The sequence below is a fragment of the Pteropus vampyrus genome, unplaced genomic scaffold, assembly GCF_000151845.1.
Source record: "Pteropus vampyrus isolate Shadow unplaced genomic scaffold, Pvam_2.0 Scaffold92, whole genome shotgun sequence".
NCBI lineage: Eukaryota > Metazoa > Chordata > Mammalia > Chiroptera > Pteropodidae > Pteropus > Pteropus vampyrus.
Genome location: NW_011888873.1, coordinates 1,190,795 through 1,203,221, shown reverse-complemented (window position 1 = coordinate 1,203,221; position 12,427 = coordinate 1,190,795). Strand labels below are relative to the sequence as shown.

At 33.6% G+C, this 12,427-nt stretch overlaps 1 protein-coding gene across 2 annotated transcripts; it reads left to right on the top strand.

Moving 5' to 3' along the window:
- The first annotated feature begins 315 nt into the window (after nt 1-315).
- TLR3 (toll like receptor 3) lies at nt 316-11,282 on the top strand. 2 transcript variants are annotated; one of them, XM_011363985.2, is made up of 6 exons: nt 316-639; nt 2,536-2,702; nt 3,492-3,944; nt 5,167-5,358; nt 7,104-8,956; nt 9,202-11,282. In XM_011363985.2, exons 3-6 carry the CDS (start codon nt 3,501-3,503, stop codon nt 9,428-9,430), a joined length of 2,718 nt encoding a protein of 905 aa, XP_011362287.1. In that variant the 5' UTR covers nt 316-639; nt 2,536-2,702; nt 3,492-3,500; the 3' UTR covers nt 9,431-11,282. The 2 variants fall into 2 exon arrangements, with proteins under 2 accessions (XP_011362287.1, XP_011362288.1); XM_011363986.2 differs by having other exon boundaries at nt 316-649.
- The last annotated feature ends 1,145 nt before the right edge of the window (nt 11,283-12,427 follow it).

The following is a 12,427-nucleotide window of genomic DNA, read 5'->3' as shown; positions in this document are numbered from 1 at the left end:
TGAATGTGGAAAATGGGATGGCATGAATTAGGCTGGCCCTTCGTTTTGCCATGGTGAGCTCTTTCTCTACTGTGAAACTTGGTTTCTTCTTTGATCAAAAGTTTGATTTCTGCATTATTTATCTTACAGTGTTGCTAAGAAGAGAAAATGAGATCAGAGAAATGGAAATATTTAGCTTTGATTAGGGACAGTTTTTTCTGTCCCTTTGACCACACACCATTCAATTCTGACAGTTTCACATCAGATTCTGGTAAAAAGATAGAGAAATTCACCCTCAGTTAGATTAGATAGCCATTATCCTCTGAGTACTAGCTAGCCCTGCCCACACTCAGTGGTGAAGTTGCACTTTTTCATCTCTCTCTGTCGCTAAATCTGTGACCCTTTCAATGAAACCCAGGGGACTGCACCTGAAGTGGAAAAAAAGAAAAACAAGACATTTTAAGAAGCAGTTCAAAATGTCTCTTGCTGAAATTGTGGCTTATTTTCTTTGCCCTTCTTAGAATGCACCAACTATAAAAGGCTTTTTTTTCTTTTAGACTTTAGTTTCACTTTTGAGATCGCAGCAAATTTGCCACGCTTGTCTGATGAAAACGCCTGGATTTGGACTAAGGAGAAAAGGGAAGGTCACCTGTGATCAGAGTAAGTGAAGGTATATATTTTAAATTCCTGTTGGGATAGCACTTCTCACATTCGTAAAGCTAGAATGCATGTTGGTTTTAACGTACTTCGGTCTTTCTTGGATCTGCTGTTTGAAATCGAGTCAGAACCATTCAACAAAAAGAATGGAGGAAAAGGGAGGTGATATGGGTATGGGGAGAAGTGTATTATAACAGTACAAATAACAGCAACAATTTCTAATTAACATGATAAAACATTTTTATGCAGTAATTAAAACTTTTTTTGTAGAGTTTTCTGTACATTAGAGTAGCTACGGAAATCATTTTGTAACAGACTTTTTAAAAAATCACAACTTCGTCTTAAAGATACAAAGCCCTGTGAACTTAAAACAGCTTTTCTCTTTTTCTCAGTTTTCTTGGCTAGAGAAGAGACAGGAGCTAGCTTTTTATGATAATGTGCTTGAAAAGGAGAAACACTTCAGCTATTCCTAGGAATAAGAAGGCTTCCTTTGGACTAATAAAGGAAAAAGAAAGAAAGATGAGAACTGGAAAGAGGTTCAGATGTATAAGAGGATCAGAAATTTGCATCGGCAAATGTGGGTTAAGTCTGATGGAAATAGAGTCAGCCTTGGCTAGTACTAGTTTCAGGAAGCTGCTTCCCAACTTTCCAATATGATTTTGTATTGATGTGTGTCTGTATACAGAGTATCAGTACAAATTTACGAGGAAAAAAATGTCAAGTAAAAAAATGTAAAGTTTGCAATCCAAACTGTATAAGCCAAATTGTAACCAGTGGTAACTCTAAGTAGCCCGGCTCCAGACTCTATGTCCAAACCATGATGCAATATTGTCTGTCACTTGGACAGAGAAATATAAGCCTATACGTCCTGAGAAGTCTTTCCAAAATTGCAAGGCCAAGTGATTCTGTTTTTCATTTCTTTTCAGCTTTCTTTGTTTCTGTTATGTCTCATTCAACTACTTGTTTTCACTCTCATTCCATCCTCTAACTGTATTTTCGTTTGTCTATTTTACTGAAGCACATTCTAAAATAGCTTTTTTCATATGAGTTACATAGTTATAAACTTATTGAATCTTTGCCTATCTTAAAATACTCCCCCTCCTCCCGTTATCTTTAATTGTTCAGCTGGAAATAAAATTTTACGTTCAAAATAATTTCCCCTGAATGTTTTGAAAGCTTATTACTATTGTTTTCCAGTGGCTGATGTTGCTGAGAAAATTTTTTGTATCAATCAGATCTCTTTTTTTGGAAGTCATTGATCACATGTTTTCCTGTGAAGGTTTTAAGATTTTTTTTTAATGAATAGTCACAATTTTTAAGTTTCATAAGATTTCCTCTGTGTATTTTTCCTTTTTCACTCATTCTGCCTAGCATTTGCTGAGTCTTTTCCATCTAATAAAGTGTGTTTTTACTTCCACTCTTTAGACCAAGTAGTAGGGTGAAGTGACCCACAGACTCCTCATAATTCATGGCTTTTTTTTATTTCTTTAAAATGAAACTGAAAAACAGAGCACTTTTAAAGGAATCTGGTCTCTTTAAATGAAGATCATTTGCAGTTCAGGGAGGATACTGGTTGCTTCCTAGCCTGTGAAGACAGCACAAGTCTGTACTGCATTTCTCCGTTTAACCAAAGATTGAGTTGATAAGAAGCTTTTTGAATCTTCCTAACTGTCCATGAATTTCCTTGAATTTCAGTTATTTCACAAATTGGCTCTCTTTACCATTTCTTTCTTGTTTAATAGCTGTGATTTTTTTTCCCGATATAATTAATTTTGTATAGATTTTCTTTCAAAAGTAACAAGTTACAAAATAAATAGTTATAATTATCAATTTACAAATCATGGATTATTGTACTGACTAATAAAAATGCTAATAATATTAGATGCTGCTTTATTCCAGATATTGCAAGACTTATTTCCTTTAATCTTCAAAACAAACTATGGAGAAGCTACTCTGATTATCTCCACTTACAAGATGAGGAAACTAAGGCCTGAGAAATAAATTAGCTTGCCAGAGGCTACGAAGCAGAGATTCTAGGATCAGAATTCAGAGGGCGTAATTCCAGGGTTTGTTCTCTTAATTGCTATGTTTCTCTATATCTTCCCGATTCTGCGGTAAATGTTTGTTTACATAATTATAAAATCATGAATAATTTTTATCAACTTTAGATTTTCTGAATTTTTTCTATACCAAGTGTGTCTGACTTATCATAACTTTAGATGAATGCTAAAACTATATCTTGACGATGTCGAGCAATGTTATAGCTCACAGTTTTAGGAAATGTAAGGATGAAAGAAGTGTGTAGAAAATACAGGGATGTACATTTCCTATGTCATGAGGTGAGAAGTCAAAAGATTTTGTCTAAAGTTGGTTGATCAATAAATAGAGTTTTAGGTATAGTCTTTAAAATGATAAATGTGACAATAGATTAAATTTAAAATAACTAAAGAAAAATTGTAAGATGATGAGGAAATAGTATAATTAAGTTATCTTTATAGTGGGAAGAAAATACTTCAAGTTAATAAATGGAGATATTGAAGCAGATGCATATTACTTAGGTTTGTGAAGGTGACCATGAGAATTAAAAATAGAAACTGTCAAGAGGTTACCTTGGAACATTGCAACCGGGGTGGAGATGGAGAGTGTATGTTCTATTTTGTCTTCTGTACTGTTTGAATTATTTCCATTTGATGTACTATTTGTATAATGCAGACTTGTATATCATAAGAGTTATAGTGAAAAGATCACAAATAGTCGCATTTAGTTATATATTTTATAAGGAATATTATATACCAATGCATGTGAAAGCTTGCATCACTAATGTTGTCTATTGCTTTTTTATGTTTATTTTATAGGCCAGAATCATGAGATGGAAACTGCTCTATCATATCTCTTCTCTTTTGGGACTGTTGCCCTTTTGGATACTGTGTACATCTTCTACCAATAAATGTGCTGTGAGGCATGAAGTAGCTGACTGCAGTCATCTGAAGTTGACTCAAATACCTGATGACCTCCCAGAAAACATAACAGTGTTGGATCTTACCCATAATCAACTCAGAAAATTACCATCTGCCAATTTTACAAGATATAGCCAACTTACTGTCTTGGATGGAGGATTTAATACCATCTCAAAACTGGAGCCAGAATTGTGCCAAAAACTCCCCTTGTTGGAAATTTTGAACCTTCAAAACAATGAGCTATCTCAGCTTTCTGATAAAACCTTTATCTTCTGTATGAATTTGGTTGAACTCAATCTAAAGTCCAACTCAATCCAGAAAATTCAAAATAATCCCTTTAAAAATTTGAAGGTAAGAGGAAAATATCATCTTCGATCAGTTTTAATCTTAATTTTAAAGAACTGCCTCTCTTGCTTTCTCGCATTTGAAACAGGACTTAGATTCAAGAGGTAGAAATCAGAGAAAAATCAGAACATCCCGCGAGGAACGCAGGAAAAAGTGCTCAAAGCGCCGAGTTAGTACTCGAAATAATGAAAAAATATCGAGTCCAAATTCTGACTTAAATAAAGTTAACACATTGATACATGGCAAATTTTTCAACTAAAAATTACCTACTCTTGATTGTAGAAGTCTCCTCACAATATTGCTTTTCCAGTGGCTAGTACTTTTTCTTTTAAGTACCTTGCTTGAATTTTAAGTCTGAAAAATGTATTTATTACTCCTAAATCTGAGATAATTATTAAGAGTTTTTCTTAAACTAAAACCGTTTTCAAAACTCTTTGTTTTCTTCATCCAGATGCCAAAAATAACATATAAATTTAAATATTCTTAGAAACATATATAAAATGATTTGCTTGCAAGGCATTTCAAATTCTTTCACGTGCCTTCTTAGATTCTGATGTGGACAAAATGTCTTTGGACACAAAGACCTCAAAATCTCGTTAATCGCTGGCAAAATGTTATTTTTATTTTTAAAACATAAATAAAAGTCTGTCCTCTTTAACAGACATCACAGAAGATTTTGCCCTAACATATATCACCTTTTCCTTACCTTTTTCTTGATTTGTAAGTTATCACATCATAAAGTGAAAAACATCCCACAACAAAACAAACAAAAATTAATTTTATATAACTATCGATCATTCTCAGTATAATTTCATGGATGACTAAGTTCTACTTGTACTGTTTAAGAAAACATCTTGTTGTTGTAGTTGTTTAGTTTCAAGGCTGATGCATGACACTATATGTTCGATAAACCACACAAATATTCTCCGCATCATAAATAAATGCTTATTATAAATAAGTGCTTGTTATGAATATTTCTTATATCATGAATACGTAAGCTTAAGTCCTTTTATTTTGGTAGGAGAAATAAAGTGATTCATGATGTAAGAAAGCAAATTCTTGCAAAAATGGCATTTTCAATTGCAACAAAGCTTTTATTAGTCCTACTGTCAGTTTTCTGACAGTAGAATATGTTAGAATGAGTTATTTATAAGATTCGTGTACATTGAAGAAAACCTTTTTTGATGGCAAGACTCTAACTTATATACATGTTTTTTTCTCCTTTCAGAATTTAATTAAATTAGACCTATCTCATAATGGCTTGTCATCTACTAAATTAGGAACTCAGCTCCAACTGGAAAATCTCCAAGAGCTTCTATTATCAAATAATAAAATTCATCTACTAAGACGTGAAGAACTTGATTTCCTTGGCAATTCGTCTTTAAAAAAATTAGAGTTGTCATCAAATCAAATCAAAGAGGTAAGAAGTAAGGTAAAATTATTCTGTTCCAACTTTAAGTGTGGGCAGTCCCTAATTATGTCACACGAATAGGAATCTAAAGTTCCCTATAGAAAGAGTTGATAACCTTTGACATGTCTTCCAAAATCCTTCACACTGACTGATTGGGCCATTGACGTCATCCTCCCAAGAAAGGGACTTTGGTAGCAATTAGAAACTGGGGCTCTACTGTCAAACGGAGTGGGTTAAAATCCCCATTCCATTTACAGACCAGTACTTTGACCTTGAAGAACTTACTTAACCTCTCTGGATCTTAATTTCCTCACTTATAGAGTGAAATTAATACTATCTATAGCACAAGACTTCTGAAAAAAATTAAAATGGTATGATAGTTAAAAGCACAGGCTTTAGAGCTGGGTTAGCTGACTCGGGGTCTGGGCTTTCTCTCTTAATAATTGTGTACTCAGGCAAATTATTCAAGTTTTCTCTGCTTGAAAATTGGCATAATAATAAGACTCCATAAGACTGTGTGATAAAGAATGTAGCACAGGGTCTGGCATGTGAGTGCTCAATAAATAATTAGCATTAGATTATTATAAAAACCTTCCTATAATGAGGTAACCTTCTCTTTTCGGATCCATGATCTTCAATTTGTTAACCATTTTCATATATAGGTATTTCTATATTTTATTCCTTTACAGGCTGAGAATAAGAAAATTGGACATCCTAAATTAGATCAAATCTTTTAAAGCTGTATTAATTTTCAGACATAAAAATAGACTGTACAAAATTACTCTGACATAATAATTAAATATTTTATGTAAACTACCCATGTTAATTTTTAAACAGCATTTTTCTTCTGTTTAGAATATTTGTTGTTAGAATTTTATAAAATATATTAATAATGAGGGGGGAAATCAAAATCATCCAAAAGCCCACAATCTAGAGACAACCAATGTTAGCCTTTGGGTAAGTTTATATCTAGCTTTTCTCCAAGTAATTAGAAAAACAACAGTAGCTGAAAGTCATAGAGTACTCAACTATATGTCAGACACTGTGACAATATCTTTATTTGTATCTGTATATGGTCTGTAACCAACTTATTCCTCTCATCATTCTACACAGGAGTAAATTGAGATGAAGAAATATTAAGGAACTTGTTCGAGGTCGTATAGGTGACGAGCTGGTGACTGAGCTGGGTTTCTGCCAGTGCTAGACCAGAGTCTATCTTATTAGCTGTGCAATATTGTGTCCCTGAGGGTGATGGTGTACCCCGCCATTAAAAAATTATATCATGGACATTCTCCATTCACTAAGTTTGAATGTCACTGTTTCAAAATGAAATCCACCCATTCGTTCCACAACCTTCACTGGGAATAGTGGTCACCCAGACAGATAGTCTGTCCCAATGGCAACTTTACGAAGTTTAATCGCAATTTACTCAGTGTAATAAAGTAAAAGTACTAGGAGTACTTAATCTAGACTGAGAAGTCAGGGAAAGCCCCGGATGAAGTGACATCTAAGCTGAGTTGTGACTGCTGAGTAGAAATTAGCCTGTGGCCAGGGGAGGTAAGGGTTTGGAGCCAGATGTGGTGTTACAGGCACAGAGTAAGGAGCTGTGCATTAGAAGGACAGAGAGAAAACCCAGAGAAGGTGGTGAGAGGGGAAGGGAGATTGATTAAAAAAATTGTGCTTAAGCTTTGCAAGGGTCATGTAAACTCTATTGTGTTTCGGTTATTAACTTCCTTTTCCCTCCCTATCTTTAGTTCTCTCCAGGGTGTTTTCATGCAATTGGAGAATTATTTGGTCTCTCTCTGAACAATGCCCAGCTGGGCCCCAGTCTCACAGAGAAGCTTTGTTTGGAATTATCAGGCACAAGTATTCAGAATCTATCCCTGAGCAACACCCAGCTTTACAGAACAAGCAATATGACTTTCATTGGACTAAACCAGACAAATCTCACCATGCTCAATCTTTCCTATAATGGCTTAAATGTGATTGGCAATGATTCCTTTGTTTGGCTTCCGCATCTAGAATATTTCTTCCTGGAGTATAATAATATAGAGCATTTGTCTTCTCATTCTTTTTATGGACTTTTCAATGTGAAATACCTGAATTTGAGAGGATCTTTTATTAAACAAAACATCTTCCTTGCTTCACTTCCCAAGATTGATAATCTTTCCTTTCGGTGGCTGAAATGTTTGGAGTATCTTAACATGGAAGATAACAACTTTCAAGGCATAAAAAGCGATACGTTCACAGGACTAATAAAGCTGAAATACTTAAGTCTGTCCAGCTCCTTCACAAGTTTGCGAACTTTAACAAATGAAACATTTGTATCACTTGCTCATTCTCCTTTACTTATACTGAACCTAACCAAAAATAAAATCTCAAAAATAGAGAGTGGTGCTTTTTCTTGGTTGGGCCACCTAAAGGTACTTGACCTTGGCCTTAACGAAATTGGGCAAGAACTCACAGGAGAGGAATGGAGAGGTCTGGAAAATATTGTTGAAATCTACCTTTCTTACAACAAATATCTACAACTGACTAGCAATTCTTTTGCCTTGGTTCCAAGCCTCCAACAACTGATGCTCCGAAGAGTGGCCCTTCAAAACCTGGATAGCTCTCCTTCACCTTTTCGCCCTCTTCATAACTTGACCATTCTGGACCTAAGCAACAACAACATAGCCAACATAAATGATGAACTGTTGGAGGGTCTCGACAAACTAGAAATTCTGGATTTGCAGCATAACAACTTAGCTCGGCTCTGGAAACATGCAAATCCTGGTGGTCCTGTTCATTTTCTAAAGGGTCTTTCTCACCTCCATGTCCTTAACTTAGAGTCTAACGGCTTTGATGAGATCCCAGCAGAGGTCTTCAAGGACTTATTTGAATTAAAGAGCATCAGTTTAGGATTGAATAATTTAAACATACTTCCACCATCTGTTTTTGATAATCAGGTCTCTCTAAAATCATTGAACCTTCAGAAGAATCTCATAACATCAGTTGAGAAGGATGTTTTTGGGTCAGTTTTCAAGAACCTAAGTAATTTAGATATGAGCTTTAATCCATTTGATTGTACATGTGAAAGCATTGCCTGGTTTGTTAATTGGATCAATAATACTCATACCAACATCTCTGAGCTATCAAGCCATTACCTCTGTAATACTCCGCCTCAATATCATGGTTGCCCAGTGATGCTTTTTGATATATCACCCTGCAAAGACAGTGCCCCCTTTGAACTCCTTTTCATGATAAATACCAGTATCTTATTGATTTTTATCTTTATTGTATTGCTAATCCATTTTGAAGGCTGGAGGATATCTTTTTATTGGAACGTTTCAGTGCATCGAATTCTTGGTTTCAAAGAAATAGACAGCCAGCCAGAGCAGTTTGAATATGCAGCATATATAATTCACGCTTATAAAGATAGACGTTGGGTCTGGGAACACTTCTGCCCAATGGAAGAAGAAGATCAAACTCTCAGATTTTGTCTGGAAGAGAGAGACTTTCAGGCAGGTGTCCTTGAACTCGAAGCAATTGTTAATAGCATCAAAAAGAGCAGAAAAATTATTTTTGTTGTAACACGGCATCTTTTAAAAGACCCATTATGCAAAAGGTAGGTGAACATTGTGAAATTTTAAATGTATACTTGTTTGTAAATTGAGCTTTCAAATATTACTAATATTATCACTCATAATTCAAATAATCTTAAAAATAAAATTAAGAAAAAAACATAATCTAATTTTTAGTGACAGATTAAAGTAAATTCTAAGGGGAATTGTAAATTTTAGAGCTTTTGGCTGTTAAAAACTGTATATCAATATGTAACTTAATTCATACATTTTTTTTTTTTTAACTTAGATTCAAAGTGCACCATGCAGTTCAGCAAGCTATTGAACAAAATCTGGATTCCATTATATTGATCTTTCTTGAGGATATTCCAGATTATAAATTGAATCATGCACTCTGTTTGCGAAGAGGAATGTTTAAATCTTACTGCATCTTGAACTGGCCACTTCAGAAAGAACGGATAAATGCTTTTTATCATAAATTGCAAGTAGCACTTGGATCCAGAAATTCAGTACATTAAATTTATTTAAAGACTAAATTGGGAGGGGGAAGGTAGATGAGGGAAAATTTTTTAATAATTTCTTCAATTAAAAAAAATAATTAAAACAAAAAGACTAAATTAACCAAGGAGCAATTTCCCTAATTTAAAAAGTGTCAAGATAAATTTAACTTAAAAATATTGTAAATCTGTTTATTCATATTTATAGATGAGAGTATTAGATCACAATTCTCTCTCTTCTGTGGAAATGTATCTCCTTATTTCAAGCCTTTTCTTACCAATTGACTTAATATGGCCAAAAATAAACAATAGGAATATACTGTACTAAGAAATGTACACAACTGGTTACTGAGGCCAATGAAAACTTAAGAAAGTTTAAAAATATTCTTCATTTAAGAAAAGTTAGTTATGTAAGGGTTTGTGATAGTTACATTTGGGTTTTTTGCATTCACTCATATTACAATAAAAAATAATTGTTTTAATAGGTACAATACTATTTCAGTTGTAAAAGAGTATATTCCCATATTTTCAAAAGTTTAATTACAACATTTTTTCAATCGTAAAGCTTATATTTTAGTGGTGACTATCACAGTGTTACTTCTGTTAAATGTTAAATACCATTTTAATATATAGACTCAAGAGCAGAAAGCATTTGTAATTCATTTTAATTACTTAATAAAATAACTAGCTTAATAAATACTTATGTCTTCCTGATAGTTGGATTTCTACTATGAGAAGTGTTAAAAGAAACAATTCTCATACTTAGAAGTATTGCAGAAAGGCTCACTTCATGAAGATTAATTGGTAGCTTGGCTTTGTGGATTCAAAATATTGTCCTCTCCTTGTCACAGACTCAGAAGATAACCCTGGCCAAATCACTTGATCCCACTGGCATTCTTTGACTCATGGTCTTGAAAATTATAATGATAAACAAAATCTTAGATATTCCCATATAATAGTGATGATGATCATGGCATAATACCTTCACATAGAACATATTATCATACCACAAAATAATATGCTATGTATAAATTAGTCCTTATGACTATTTTAAGTTTTATTTTTGTTTAACAACAAAAAGACTTTAATTTTTGGAAATAGACAAGAATGGCTTTTTTTTTTTTTCCACTAAAAATGATGATCTTTATTACTGGCTTCCATCATATAAATCTTCGCCTCAAGAATGGCTTTTTAAAACCTGTATAGTTCTGGCATTTGAATATAATGGAGAGTTGAAATTATAAAGCTGAGTCAATTTCTATGCTTAAAGCACTCATTTGTTTAATTTAGGGAGCATTTGCAATGTCGCATATTGGAACTGTGATTTAAATAGTTCACTAATCTCAGGACTAAATTGACATAAAAATTATATATCTGGAAAAATTAATATCCAAAGAACTGCTGGTCCTAAAGGAGCCTACAGTCTCCCAACAATGTGAACGTATGGAGGACTCATTCTCCCTTTCACATTATACACAACACTTACGCGAGTCACTTGCTTTATAACTTTTTGTTAAGATTTGTTTCTACCTGTGAAACGATCCTGTTTTATTTTGGCATCATAAAATAAAAATCATAACTACTTTTTTTCTTGATGCACATTGTATGTTATGTATCAGTGTTCTCACCTTCATTAAAATATTTCTAAATTAATCATTAATATAAATCAATCAATATATCAATATATCAGGAAGTAACTGTTTTCATTCTTTTTTGTATTTGCTTATGAGATAGTTGATCAAATGGCTTCAACTTAAATTAAGTTAAAACGTACTTTTTAAAAAAATTGCTTAATATTTAAGAGGTCAGGATACACAAGGGATGACATATGTAACTGAAAAGAAGTAAAACTAATAAAAAGCGTAAGCCTTGACTTGTGTTTGACCTACAGAGGAAGCAACAGTCTGCACTTCTGCAGGCTGTCCTTTATAATTATTCTCAGGAGTCCTTTTATCTTGGATTCAAGACAAAAAGAGTTCAGAAAAGGATGTTTGTCTGACCTATTTAATTTCCACCAGTGAATTGACTTGTTTGGGTGCTTTCAGGGTGCCATCACGTAATCTGTTCACTCCAACTCTTTCTTATATTTTACTTTCAAACCAAAACCCAGCTGAATTAACATTATTGAGTTTAAAATAAATCTAAGTATTTAGATTTTACCTGAAAATGACACCTTTTAGATTGAAATAAATAGTAGAGACAATCAATTTGTTGATGAGGGGCATTTTAATGCCATTTATTTAACAATGTCGAATTATTCAAATGTCTACCTTAGATTATCTGTAAAAGAGATTCAATAGTAAGTGACCATTAGAAAATGTGAAGATGCTCCAAATCAAGTACTTAAAAAATATTTCTCGTGTTCTATAGAAACGGAAAGTAGAATAGTGGTTGTCTGGGCTCAGGGGCCAGAGAGGGGAATAATTTCAAGTGGGCGCAAGAGATCTTTTGGGGGTGATGAATATGTTCTAAAATTGGGTTGTGCTAATGATTGTATAACTATGTTAGTTTACTAAAAATTATTGAATCATATACATAAAACAATTTTATGGTATATAAATTATATGTTAATAAAGCTGTTAAAAATATAGTATTCATAGAGAAGCTGTGTGTGCCTAGCTCTGTGCTAAACCCTGCGCTTTACAAAGGATATGAGGTACATTGTAGAAAATGGGGCAATAGGAGTTAGGGTAGGAAGGGATTCTCAAATATGGACCTGGACAAGGAAGAGGATCAGACCTTTTAAATGTGGGTAGGATTTTGGTGAGTGAGGTGGGAGATGGCAGAATGAATACAATGATGGAAGGTAGGGAAGAGAGACATAAATTTGGTTTTGAGAGAGTAGGGATGTTGCAGAAGATGAAACCATGTTGCAGAGAGCATGACAGGGGTATTTAGATTTAAGCAGTAAGGTACTTTGAAATTGGAACTTTACGGGTTTCAATAGGTAAAACCAGAAATTATAATAGAATTCTCTCTCGGGACCTATGACTTAGATTTATGTGACAACTAGTTGAA